Source organism: Electrona antarctica (genome assembly GCF_951216825.1).
Source record: "Electrona antarctica genome assembly, chromosome: 23".
NCBI lineage: Eukaryota > Metazoa > Chordata > Actinopteri > Myctophiformes > Myctophidae > Electrona > Electrona antarctica.
Window position 1 is genome coordinate 21,871,537 of NC_136804.1, and position 14,390 is coordinate 21,885,926.

Here is a 14,390-nt window from a genome sequence, read left to right on the forward strand (position 1 = left end):
GCTGGCATACAAATACAAAATAAAATAAAGCAAAGCAACTTTTAAGTAGGGCTTTAAGCACTATTCAACTAGTCGACCTTGTTGGTACTAGTTGACTAGTTGAGAAAAAAAAAGTACAAATATTTAAAAAAAAAAAATGTTTACATAATAGGTAGTTAAACAACTAGTCGACTAGTAAACTAGGCAACTAGTCAACTAGTACAAATGACTAGAAGTGAAAGCCCTACTTTGAAGTCTGGAAAATGAATTTCATCTAGCCTACTTACAATTACAAGTAAAACAAAGATAGCTCAAATATTATCTTATTACTACATTTGTTCTGGTAAGCTGGACCATATGCTTTAGAGAAATACATTTTTCAGTCTTGGACATTTTGGGCCCTAATTTGCATGACTTAACTTAAGACCTGGAGGTGTGGCCAATGCTGTTTGGCTGCTCAAGCCTCCATATGTTAACACTCCGATTGCCCTGGGTTATTTAATCCATTAAATCAAAGCGCCCAGCGATTTATAGCAGCGGAGCACTTTTACCGACTTCGTCCTGGGCGATTGGGGTGTAAAGTTAAGTCATGCGACCTGGTACTTAAGACATGCAAAATAGGGCCCTTTGTATGCTATAACAATTCATCTGTCAATACATTTGAAAATTTGATAATTCATATAAAAGAAAAGAGTATTACATCAATATGTACATACAGCAATATGTGTTCCATTTAAATAAACAGCTTAATGAGCAGTGGTAGTAGACAGCATAAAAAAATAAAATAAAAGGATGGCTCTTTACTTCCCTGTAATCCTTCAGTGTGTGTGTGTGTGTGTGTGTGTGTGTGTGTGTGTGTGTGTGTGTGTGTGTGTGTGTGTGTGTGTGTGTGTGTGTGTGTGTGTGTGTGTGTGTGTGTGTGTGTGTGTGTGCTAGCGCTACACATAATTATGCTAACACCGTGATCAAACTAAAATCATTATAAAATATACATAGGCTACATTTTATGTATATTTGTATTTCTTATTTATACATTAGGAAAATGTGTTGGTAAATACTCCAGAAATCCAAATCCGAATGTATATCATTTTGTCTCCTATTCATACATAGCCTACTTATTTCTTCTCGTTGTTTTATTCTGATCACAAAATAACAAGATCATGAAACAACACTGGAGGGGCAGGCCCAGCGCAGGGGGGCGGGGGGGCATACGTAGGTCCGACGTACTAACAGTCCGACATGCATCTGACATGCTTGGCCGGTTAAGAGTAAGACTCACCCGTGGCTCCGACGTGTGTTGCCGGTTAAGACACATATGTGGCTGGTTAAGACTCACCCATGGCTCCCTACATGCGGTGTCGGTTAAGACACACGTGTGGCCGGTTAAGACTCACCCATGGCTCCCTACATGCGGTGCCGGTTAAGACACGCGTGTGGCCGGTTAAGACTCACCTGTGGCTCCCTACATGCGGTGCCGGTTAAGACACTTGTGGCTGGTTAAGACTCACCCATGGCTCCCTACATGCGGTGCCGGTTAAGACACACGTGTGGCCGGTTAAGACTCACCCATGGCTCCCTACATGCGGTGTCGGTTAAGACACACGTGTGGCCGGTTAAGACTCACCCATGACTCCCTACATGCGGTGCCGGTTAAGACACACGTGTGGCTGGTTAAGACTCACCCATGGCTCCCAACATGTGGTGCCGGTTAAGACACATGCGTAGCCGGTTAAGACTCGCCCGTGGCTTCCACGTGCGGTTAGGGTTAGGTTAGGATTCGCGGTAGGGTGTCGGACGATTGCGAGTCAGACTGTTAGTACGTCGGACCAAACATATGCACATTAGCAGGGGCTATTTTGATTATCAAAAAAAAGAAGAAAAATAATTACACCCATATGTCCTCTCCTGCCTTCTGTAGGGTTATCTCCTGTGTTGCTACCGTTACTTTACAATCAGAGATGTTTTGTTTTCTATAATAGGCCTATAAAACGTTGCTAGCATTACGCGGTAGCTACTGTAGGCTAACTGGCCCTTATAGTTTCCTCTTTCTGTGCTGCAGAACGGAACTTCCCTGTACTCTAGCGTCCCGTATAGATGAAATCTGTGGAGAGAGAGAGAGAGAGAGAGAGAGAGAGAGAGAGAGATAGTGTTTTTGTTTTGTTCAACCCTTTACTTTAAGTTTCAGTTGCCTGCACGAGCTAAGATAATTTAAGCCATTTGTCATAGAGTAAATGGAAACAGTGACGTGTGTGTGTGTGTCCCTACCACGGCAGTATTCGGGGTTGAAGTTCTCATAGATGGGGTAGAGAGGGTTTTCCTGCTCGTTGCGATGTTTCCTGGCTCGGAGTACATCTCTCAGACACTGGTGGAGGTAGGAATACTGGCACTGCAAACGCAAACGCAAACACACACACACACACACACACACACACACACACACACACACACACACACACACACACACACACACACACACACACACACACACACACACACACACACACACACACACACACACACACACACACACACACACACACACACACACACACAGCCCATGGGGATGAGTTAAATGTTGAATGCATTACAAATATGCTGCATATGTTAAAGGAACATTTCTCCGCTGGAAGAAACTGCAACATCAATCAATGTTACTAGTATTTGTAGTAGATTATAACAGTTGCACAATTTGAAATTTGCACTCTATTGCCAGAATAAAATAATGAAGTCTGTGTGTTTGACTGGATTGTTGAATTCCTACAATGACCATAATGCTTTGGTGCACTTGTGGTTGGGAGACGCCCCATGTGGGCTAGTGTCTTGCTGAGACAACAATGTAGTCCAGGAAGGAAGTGAGACCACATTTTCATGACAAGTTGTGGTCATGAACGTGGCGTCTTGACTAACATATCTAGAAACACACATACTGTAAAACCACCAGGAAAGTGTTTCTTGTGTCCTAAACATCATTCAAATAAGATCTGGTTGCAAAAGGGGTGAAGTATAAGTGGCCCTTTAACGTTCCAATAGATTCTCCTCTGCATGTTCAGCCTCTGACCAAACTGAACCCATGTGCACGTGTACACACACACACAAGCGCGCAGGCATGCACACATGCATGCGCGCAAAGTCACGAACACACACACACACACACACACTGTTCTGTACCTCGGTTTGGACCATGTGTGAGCGGTGGAGGCGCAGGTCGAACACAGAGCCGTACAGGTCGATGGTTCCTCTGGAGTCCAGCTCCTGTAGAGCCCGGTCCAGCACTATGAATGTCCCTGTACGACCCACTCCAGCACTGACGCACGCACACACCACAAAAAAGAAAGATATCCTATAAGGCAAGGGCTTTCACCTGATTTTGACCCAGGGACCACCATCCTGACTAAGAGAGCAACCTGGGGAGCACCACTATTGTGTTGGTGGGTCCATCATAGACCCCTAATCACACTATCACAGCTGGACAAATACAAATCTAGTTTTCAACGCATTTTATTACCAGCAGGGACAAGTGTGTTGGCAAGAAGCACACATCAACTATAGAAGTAAAATGAACGAACACACACACAAAATGAATGTCCCTATGTACGACCCACTCCAGCACGGCAACGCACGCACGCACGCACACACACATACGCACACACACGCAAAACCTCTCCTATCCCTTATACCTGCAGTGCACGACCGTGGCTCCGGTCGAGGGCGAGCGGTCAGCGTAGTCTCTGACCGTCCTGACGAACTGGATCAGTGACTGGGTGGTCTCTGGAACGCCATGGTCCGGCCACACCGTGTAATGGAAGTGACGGACCACCCGCGGGTAAGTGGACCCGTTTTCCTGTCAGGATTGGATCGGTACTCTCAGACACAGAGCTGCAACGTGGCCACCCGCTTCGAATGTTATATCAACCGATAATGACCAGTATGTTGCAATGGAGGCAATATGGAGGCAATATGGACATTTCCTACATACTGCCCCTACCGTGAGTATAGGCGACTAGGGGAAATGCGGAAGTGAAATGACTGCCGCCGAAGCGAAAACATTGTGAAACTGACTTACATGGCCGGTTAAGACTGAGGTTAGGGTTAGAATTAGGGTTACGCGGTTAGTAATAGTCGGACAATGGCTGACAACGTCAATATGTAGGAAATTTCCATACTGGCTCCACTGCATGGGGTTGATAGCGGCTGATGGCGAAGATTAAATCATCTGATAACATCCGAAGCCGCTAACTTGGCATTGAAGGCTCCGCTCTGGGAGATGTTCCCTGAATTTATTCTAAGCAGCATGCTAAGCAAAATCAGGGAATGCTGCGCAGCCCAGGATTACATTAGACAATTGACAAATGGGTTACAAAAATTGCGGGATAAAAATAGAAAAGAAAATCTATCTATTGTTTGGAGAAAGGCTTAATTTATAATGCACTTCTATTCTGTGGTTAGAGGAAGGCGTCTGGACTCACACAGTGGTCAGTCAGTGAGTCTTACCGAGGTGATTTTGAACTCTCTGATGGTCCATTCTGGCAGAACGGACTCTGAAACCATCTGGATGACCAGGTCACCGTAGTACAGAGGCTCTCTGTCCGGTGGCCAGTATTGGTCACACTTCACCTAAACGCGCGCGCGCACACGCACGCACGCACACACACACACACACACACACACACACACACACACACACACACACACACACACACACACACACACACACACACACACACACACACACACACACACACACACACACACACACACACACACACACACACACACACACACACACACACACACACACACACACACACGCACAATAAGGAAATGAACAATTTGTATCCCAAATCTTTTCCTAAAATTAAAATCCCTACTTTCCCCATAAAATTAACAAGCACAAAAACTCACTTCCGCTACCTATTCCATATCACAATTAAATAATTATGATATAAAGCAAATTTTCATTTATCAGATTATTATTAAAATATTACGCGGCTGGCCAGCCACGCCCACGATTCCCGGATGGAGGCCGCGCGGCAACGCCTGGAAAATGGCGTAAAATGGCGTATCGGAGCGTCAGGCGAGGCGTGAACGCGCGCCAGCGTGCGTCTGACGCTGCCGGTGTGGGATAGGTTATACCACGCACAAAAATGTAGTATTGATACAATCGATTATTTGCTTAGCAAAACGATTCAATACCGATTATTTGCATTGCAAAACGATACGATACATAGTCAATGTTGCAGTTTCATTTCGATGCAACATTCCCTGGTAGAAAACAGTGGACAAAACTGACATCACCATATTTTGAGCGACGCCCCCTCTGCACTGCAGTTCACTCCCACTCCTAGACCAGGAAATGTGTCTCGTTCCCCCAGGCTTTTATTTTTGAGCTGAACGTGAACGAAAATAAAAGCCTGGGAATACCGAGGCTACACACTGGCTAAAACAGAACAAGAAGCTCTGTTGGTCTCACCCTGCCTTTCTCCACACACTGTGTGACCATAACGATGTTGTGAACGCCGTGCTCCCACACCATCCTCCAGAAGTCATCCTTGGTGCCCGGCAGAGGGCCCTGGGTGGCGATGTACTCCCTGCGGAAGTTGTTACCCTGCAAAAGTGGGATAAAGTGACTGCGTACATTTACTACAATTGTGAGGTATTTGTACTTTACTTGAGTATTTTCAATTTCCAATACTTTTAGTTCTACTCCACTACATCTCAAATCCAAATATTGCACTTTTACTCCACTACAGTACATGTAGGCCTATTTGAAAACTTTTAGTTACTAGTTACTTTGTGGATTTCGATTATTACTACAAAACATACATCAACCACTTCAGCCCTATATAGATTTCGGCCATTTGAAAATAGCCAATCTAGAAGCTCATGTGTCGCGATGTGACACAGATCTGCTTTTGTATAGATTGTATATGAAAACGTGTGAAGTTAAGTACATTTTGATACAAACACTTTTGTACTTTTACTCAAGTACATTTTGAATTCCAGACTTTTACTTGTAACAGAGTATTTCTACATTGCAGTATTGGTACTTTTACTTAAGTAAAACATGTGAATACCTTTTCCACCACTGATATTATGGAACACTATGTTCAAGAACACTAATATGCAATGTAATATGTGCACATAACAATACGTTTTAGAATGTGTGTGTGTGTGTGTGTGTGCGTGCGATTATGTGCACTCACAGGTATGTAGCTAGCGTTGATGTAGTCGGAGCAGGGGTCATCCTCCAGGTATGACAGCTTCACCCTGGTAGGGTCATCTAGAGTTACAAAACATTTACATTATTAATATCAGAGAAAGCATGGTGCTGATCAAAATGATTGATTTTCCATTACTTACTAGTAATCGGTGATCATTTATGTCTATAAAACAATTTACTACACACTATTGAATGGTGCTATAGGACCATTCAATCCTAGTTCCAGGGGGTCCCCAGCTAAATGATAGTTTGGAACCAAATGGACCATTATGGGTCTGTAACTCTGAGAGTGTACAAATGGAACCAAATGGACCCGTTAGGGTCCATCTCAGAGTTAAATTAATAACATTGATTTTACAATATAAATTGGGGGTCCCAGAGATACAGAAATGCCATTAAATGGGGGTCCGTAGACTAAAGCATGTAAAACTGGTCCTTGAAATTAAACTGGTTGAGAATCACTGCTAGAGCCGTAAAAATCTTCTCTTATGGGGGCATATCTTTTCAAATGGGGGTCCGCAGGCTGATTAGTGTCAATTTGGGGGTCCTTGACATGAAAAAGTTTGGGAACCACTGTTATAGGTTGAAAGTTCTTAACAAGATTTCTATCCTGCTGTAAAGAATATTCTCTACTTTCTTCACCTAACATTATTTCTAGGTGTTTTGAAATCTCATGTGTGCGTGCACACGTGCATGTGGACGTGTGTGTGTGTGCGGGCGTTGTGCTTAATAAGAACAGCAATGTCAAAGCCCAGAGCTGCGTTGCGTTGCATGATGTTACAAATCCATTCGTCATGTTGTCTGTTCTCACACAAAGATATTGTCACATAGGAACGAGCAACCGTGTGCACGTAGAAATGGACCGTCACACAAATGTACACGCAAAGAAGGTTTTGCACACACACACGCGTGCGTGCGTGTGCGGGACTAGTGGAGAAGAGATCCAGTAGAAGTAAATGTTAGGGAGGGACTAGTGGAGAAGAGATCCAGTAGAACTAAATGTTAGGGAGGGACTAGTGGAGAAGAGATCCAGTAGAACTAAATGTTAGGGAGGGACTAGTGGAGAAGAGATCCAGTAGAACTAAATGTTAGGGAGGGACTAGTGGAGAAGAGATCCAGTAGAACTAAATGTTAGGGAGGGACTAGTGGAGAAGATATCCAGTAAGTAGACAAGTCATTTTGTCTTCGGTTGCGCTCGGGTGTTGAGCTCTGAAAATAGCCGATCTACAAGCTCACGCACCGCGTTGCGATGCGTTGTGAGCTTGTAGATCGGCTATTTTCAGCAAGCAACCAAGTGTAAAATGTGCCATTATGACGCCATCAAGGCACCGCCAAAATCAACTGTAGATTAAAGACTGACCAAAAAAACTATATAAAAATGTGCTGCCGAAATCAACACACACGTGCGCGCACGCACGCACACACACGCGCGCGCAATGTCGCACATGCACAGGGCAGGACCTACATGGCAGGATGTTGTTGTATCGGTTCTTGCCACGGTTCTCTGGCAGGCGAGCAGCGTCCACGGGCTGGTTGCGACCCACATCCTTCAGATCCTACACAGACAGATGGGGAGATTGTTAGACTGCATGCCATGATGTCCATGTCCTTTGAGAGTGTTGATTTCATAGGGAGGGACTGGTGGAGAACTGATCACTTTATGTTTGGTTGCGCTCGGGTGTTGCGTTCTGAAAATAGCAGATCTACAAGCTCACAACATGTCGCAGCGCAACACGTTGTGAGCTTCTATATCTACTATTGATCTCTTCTCCACCAGTCCCTTGTAGATCAAAAGACTATAAACTAAATCACAGTAGACAGATGGGGAATTAGACTGTATGCCATGTCCATAGAGAAGGAGAGAGAGAGACAGGGGCAGAGGCTTTGAGAGAGTGCCAGCGAGACAGACGGACAGAATGTCCCAGGTGAATTCTCTCTCTCTCTCCTCTCTCTCTCTCTCTCTCTCTCTCTCTCTCTCTCTCTCTCTCTCTCTCTCTCTCCTCTCTCTCTCTCTCTCTCTCTCTCTCTCTCTCTCTCTCTCTCTCTCTCTCTCTCTCTCTCTCTCTCTCTCTCTCCTCTCTCTCTCTCTCTCTCTCTCTCTCTCTCCTCTCTCTCTCTCTCTCTCTCTCTCTCGGCACTGTAATGGTATTATAGTATCTGTAGTGTGTTATTACCTCAAACTCTTCTGACAGCAGATAGTTGGAGTCACCCTGGAGCTTGTTGAGGTGAGACTCATAGTGGCAGGCTTTGATGGGGCTGGACAGACAGACAGACAGACAGACAGACAGAGGCATAGAGAGAGAGAGCGAGAGAGAGAGAGACACATATGGGTGAGCTATAGGAGTTATGTGATCTCTGATCAGCTCAAGACATCTGTGTGTATGTGTTTGTTTGGCATTTGAATGTTGGACGGCGGTGTCTTATCTCACCTGGTGATGCGGCGGTTGCTGGAACAAAGGACGGAGCAGCATGTTACAAACACAAAGCCATTATAGGGATATATAGATCAGCGGTTCCCAAAGTGGGGTCCGCGGACCCCTAGGGGTATGCGACGCATAGCCAGGGGGTACCCGAAATAATCTTTTTTTTAACATTAAAATTATGTTTATCTACGTGGTCATTTCTGCCAAGTTGCGCAATAAACGTATTTTTTGTGTTGTTCATTGTGTTTCTCCCATGTTTGCTTTGGGCCAATAGCTGACATGATTACTAAAACTACAACATCAGTCAACCTGTCGTGACCCCAAACAGTAACAGCAGGACGCATGCTGCAGAAACAAGACTCAGGACACTTGAAAGGTTTCTGCAGCCGCTTCAGATGAGGGGGTACCTGGAAAAATGTCTACCCCAAAAGGGGTACCTGGTCCAAAAAAGTTTGGGAACCCCTGATATAGATGCATGAATAGATAAACATTGTTTTTATATCAGCGTTTCTGTCCAAGATAACGTATATGGAATGAAAACAAATTTGTTTCCTGCAATAGGATGTAAGTCATGCAAATATTATGACTTTTGTTGTGAAGATCCTGCTACTGGTATAAAAAGGTTTTACTGGTATAACGTGCTTATTTTATTACTCATGAAAACATCACAACCAATCGCATTCAAGCTTACTAAAGCCATGCTTCATCCAGTACAGTATGTGACCTGGATAGGATGAAGTTCAGATCCATTAGAGATGAAACGGTTCTTTTATCACTGAAGCCATAATCATTCATTCATTCATTCATTTTTCTAAATCAGGGGTGTAATGTTTCTGTATTCTTCTCAATGAAGAAACTTGGTTCTTGATATATAGCTTTATTTGAACTGATAGGGTTTGGTAGCATACAGGTCATACATCCTATTCTAAGATCTAGAAATGTTTGTAGGTGTGGTCTTGATATAGGTGTGGCACAGTCATCATCATTGCCATCTAGTGGCTGTTATAAATCATATCACATATCACAACAAGGGGTAGGCAACCTTTTGCAACCGTGCCAGCATTGGCACAAAGGTAATCACTGGTACACTGGCATAAGTGTGATATAGAGGATTTATGATTTAAAATAAACTATTTAAAAAACAATCGGTAGTCAAATAAATGAAGTCCCTCACATTTGTATGTAAATTACATCCTGCACATAATTCTACATTCATTAACACTCTGAACTCTGACTGGGGGGAGAGTGGAGGAGATATGTGGGTTATTATAGTCTAATAATGATAATTATATAACAATGTGAAAGAAAATATTTGGGAAAGGGAAAGGGTTACATTCGTGTACAATCAAAATATGTGGCGTCATTGAAATTATTGTTGACGTGGCACACGACTGTCTAGGGAAAAAAACCCTGGCACAACACCCCCAGCCCCCCCCCCCCCCACACACACACACACACACACACACACACACAACGTACCTCCTGACACCCATGTATATTCCGGAGGTTGGCACCTCCTTCCACATGCTCATCCTCATCACTGGGTTCTCCTGTACAGCCCTACGCACGCACGCACACACGCACACACACACACACAGTAAATGTTAAACACAAAGACGATTATTACGGACTAGACCTGTACGTGCCCGTCGGCCACCGGCCTACTTGAGAACGGCAACTTGGGAACCTAATAAAACCCGTTGTCAACTTGTCCTAGCACCCGTTTTAACTATCTGTCTGTGTCCCTTTTGTGCCCATACTGTATGGAGATCTCTGTATCTGTGTCTGCCTGTGCCTGAAGAGTGCTAACTGTGAAAAGTGTACTGGTTAAGTAATAGATTTGCAGGTGTGGGGTTAACATGGCAATCAATTGGCTGAGGCAGAGACTGGGAATTGCACAGGTGAGGGGACTTAGGCTGATTAGGCCCACTGGCAGAGCCTGAGCAGAGCCTTTTGTGGTGGTTCTGGAGAACCGTGGGTCCGACCGACTCGATACCGGGCACTGCACTCGAACGCGACGGAGGGGTTCCGTCTCAAGTGAACTTGAGCCAACAAGAGAGAGAGACACCACCGAGCGAGCTAAAGCTAGTGTGTTGCCGTGTCGAACGTTGCAAAGTGTGATTGAGCAGACTCAGTCCTGACTCTGAGTTGCCACCCGATAGGCAACAAAAATTGACACAGGTTTAAGTTTTGGTCATAGTAAGGTCAGGTAAAAGTAAATGAAACAAAGAAAAGAGAAAAATGAAGCTGTGCGTGCGTGCGTGCGTGCGTGCGTGCGTGCGTGCGTGCGTGCACTCACACTTTCCTCAGCCTCTGCCTGTAGACCAGCAGTGAGATGACAGCCACCATCATGCCAATGAGGAACATGCCGGCGCTCAGCCCTTCCACCACGCCCCCTAGGGGCTCTGAAAGGGACAACACACATTTACCAATAATAATAATACATACAGTACCCTGCAAGACATTATGAATGTGGTTAACTGTCGTGGAATTCTGGATCAATCAACAATCGATGCTAGTGGAATACTAGTGGAAACCAAATGGACCCATACAGGTCCATTTGGTTTCATTTTACTAGAGTGACATTATTGTTAAACACCTGCATGACTTAATTTACAAGAAGTCTACACAATTAGAGAATGTAGAATGTTTTATTTTATTTTGATCAACGTGTTTGCCTGTTATCTATCGTAATGGTACCAACATCAATACAGCATGGAATTGTGGAACAAAATATTCTTTAGATTTGGGTGTGAGAGGCTAAATGTCATCAAATCAAATCGAATAAATGATGGGCCTTGATATGAAACGGGTTGAAAACCACTGGTCTAGAATGTATTCTAAGTATCATAAGTGATAAGTGAACCGAGTGGCGCGCTACGAGCTTGTAGGTCTGCTATTTTTGAAAAATCGTGAAAATATTTATTTCAGAAAACTGGAGGATTTAGAAGGATTTTTTTAAAATTTGAGGTCAGGCCTAAATGGGTCAAATGATAGGGGACAATATCGGTGGCATCGGTATGCATCTATGTCACTCACCGGCGTGTGTCCTGAGAGGCACGGACAGATATGTATCTGTGAAGAGAGGCTGAGGATACTCCCCCAGGTTCCCATCCAGCAGCCTGGTGAAGGCACGCACACTCAGCCTGCACACGCACACACACAGTGTTCAAAATGTGTGAGCTTGTGCATCTGCTATTTTTAAATAGCCGAAATATATATTATATATACTGGTGAAGTGGTTAATGTATGTTTTGTAATAATAATCAAAATCCACAAAGTAACTAGTAATTCAAGTTTTCAATTGATTGATTGATTGATTGATTGATTGATTGATTGATTAATAGTAGTGGAGTAAAAGTACAATATTTGGATCCGAGATGTAGTGGAGTAGAAGTTCAAATAACTCAAAATTGTACTTAAAAGACAGTACTTTAGTAAATCTACTTAGTTACTTTCCACCACTGATTACCTGTATGAGGTTCTATGGTTTAGATGTGTGCTACTGATTACCTGTATGAGGTTCTATGGTTTAGATGTGTGCTACTGATTACCTGTATGAGGTTCTATGGTTTAGATGTGTGCTACTGATTACCTGTATGAGGTTCTGGGTTTCAGCGGGCCGTCACAGAATCTGCCGTAGCCGTCACTCACAAAGTCATCGTCGTGGTAATGATCACAGGCCCCGCCCAGACGGTCCCCGCCCGCGCCCAAGTTCACCTCCACCACCTGAGTTGCACGCACGCACGCACACACACACACACACACACACACACACACACACACACACACACACACACACACACACACACAATCACAATCAGGAACTCGAAAATCCTGTGCTTCAATCATCGTCTCAACCTACTCCCTCCTTCCTTGAAGACCCTTTTTAAGAACTCACAAGCTCAGATCGGTGAACCAATATTCTCCAGCGCATTGCTCCATGCTCTGCCCGCCCCTCTAGACCAGAAGCATTGCTCCATGCTCTGCCCGCCCCTCTAGACCAGAAGCATTGCTCCATGCGCTGCCCGCCCCTCTAGACCATAGCATTGCTCCATGCGCTGCCCGCCCCTCTAGACCAGAAGCATTGCTCCATGCTCTGCCCACCCCTCTAGACCAGAAGCATTGCTCCATGCGCTGCCCGCCCCTCTAGACCAGAAGCATTGCTCCATGCGCTGCCCGCCCCTCTAGACCATAGCATTGCTCCATGCGCTGCCCGCCCCTCTAGACCAGAAGCATTGCTCCATGCACTGCCCGCCCCTCTAGATCAGAAGCATTGCTCCATGCTCTGCCCGCCCCTCTAGACCAGAAGCATTGCTCCATGCGCTGCCCGCCCCTCTAGACCAGAAGCATTGCTCCATGCTCTGCCCGCCCCTCTAGACCATAGCATTGCTCCATGCGCTGCCCGCCCCTCTAGACCAGAAGCATTGCTCCATGCGCTGCCCGCCCCTCTAGACCAGAAGCATTGCTCCATGCGCTGCACGCCCCTCTAGACCAGAAGCATTGCTCCATGCGCTGCCCGCCCCTCTAGACCAGAAGCATTGCTCCATGCGCTGCACGCCCCTCTAGACCAGAAGCATTGCTCCATGCGCTGCCCGCCCCTCTAGACCAGAAGCATTACTCCATGCGCTGCATGCCCCTCTAGACCAGAAGCATTGCTACATGCTCTGCCTGCCCCTCTAGACCAGAAGCATTGCTCCATGCGCTGCCCACCCCTCTAGACCAGAAGCATTGCTCCATGCGCTGCACGCCCCTCTAGACCAGAAGCATTGCTCCATGCGCTGCCCGCCCCTCTAGACCAGAAGCATTGCTCCATGCGCTGCCCGCCCCTCTAGACCAGAAGCATTGCTCCATGCGCTGCCCGCCCCTCTAGACCAGAAGCATTGCTCCATGCGCTGCCCGCCCCTCTAGACCAGAAGCATTGCTCCATGCGCTGCCCGCCCCTCTAGACCAGAAGCATTGCTCCATGCTCTGCCCACCCTTGCTCCATGCGCTGCCCGCCCCTCTAGACCAGACGCATTGCTCCATGCGCTACCCGCCCCTCTAGACCAGAAAGCACGCTGGCTGGGCCAGGCTACCCCTGCCCCAGAGCCATAGAGTAAAGACAGAGTTACGACATCTCCGTTCACTTCATGAGGCCAGTCCAACGGTGGCTCTTCTACATAGACTTCTATTGGCGGAAGAGTATAGCAAAGTGTGACAAAGTCCTGGACCGGAAGTTTACGGAATGCATTGGAGTCTATAGGCTTTACAGTGACAAACGAGTTACATGAACCACGTGACCGGGCTGTTTTCTGCCCCCTCAATGTCGTAACTCTGTCTTACTCTATTGGCTCTGCCCTGCCCTAACCCCGACCCAGTAACTGCAGTACCAGTCAGTGTTGATTTCGTCGACTAAAACTAAGATGAAAAATGTTCGTCGACTACCTTTTTTCACTGACGAAAACTAAATGGAAACTAAATAAAAACTAAGCTATGATGACTAAAACTAAGACTAAATATACTGACAATTTAAACAAACAAATAAACTAGACTCAAATGTTAGGAAGCGACTAGTGGACAAGAGATCCAGTATAAGTCATTTTACAATTAGTTGCATGCTGAAAATAGCCCACAGTGCGACGCGTTGTGGGCTTGTAGATCTGCAATTTTCAGCAAGTGAAATTACCACGACATCAAGGCCCGCCAAAATACATTTTATTCAACTGTAGATTTAGTCGACTAAAATCTTATGATATTTAGTCGACTAAAACTAGACTAACACTAAA

The 14,390-nt window shown here is 45.5% G+C and overlaps 1 protein-coding gene across 1 annotated transcript in view; it reads right to left on the reverse strand.

The window, feature by feature from the left end:
• Nucleotides 1–805: 805 nt before the first annotated feature.
• Nucleotides 806–14,390, reverse strand: part of ptprb (protein tyrosine phosphatase receptor type b) — a gene marked incomplete at its 5' end in the record, with an annotated part of 54,977 nt that continues 41,392 nt past the window's right edge. The window contains 15 exons of the mRNA XM_079494142.1: nt 806–1,973; nt 2,042–2,080; nt 2,245–2,365; nt 3,148–3,283; nt 3,657–3,820; nt 4,471–4,593; nt 5,450–5,584; nt 6,183–6,259; nt 7,665–7,755; nt 8,374–8,455; nt 8,629–8,646; nt 10,102–10,182; nt 10,922–11,027; nt 11,662–11,768; nt 12,218–12,351. Of these exons, the coding sequence (XP_079350268.1) occupies nt 2,058–2,080; nt 2,245–2,365; nt 3,148–3,283; nt 3,657–3,820; nt 4,471–4,593; nt 5,450–5,584; nt 6,183–6,259; nt 7,665–7,755; nt 8,374–8,455; nt 8,629–8,646; nt 10,102–10,182; nt 10,922–11,027; nt 11,662–11,768; nt 12,218–12,351 (1,398 nt within the window). The remainder of the gene's footprint in view (nt 1,974–2,041; nt 2,081–2,244; nt 2,366–3,147; nt 3,284–3,656; nt 3,821–4,470; nt 4,594–5,449; nt 5,585–6,182; nt 6,260–7,664; nt 7,756–8,373; nt 8,456–8,628; nt 8,647–10,101; nt 10,183–10,921; nt 11,028–11,661; nt 11,769–12,217; nt 12,352–14,390) is intronic.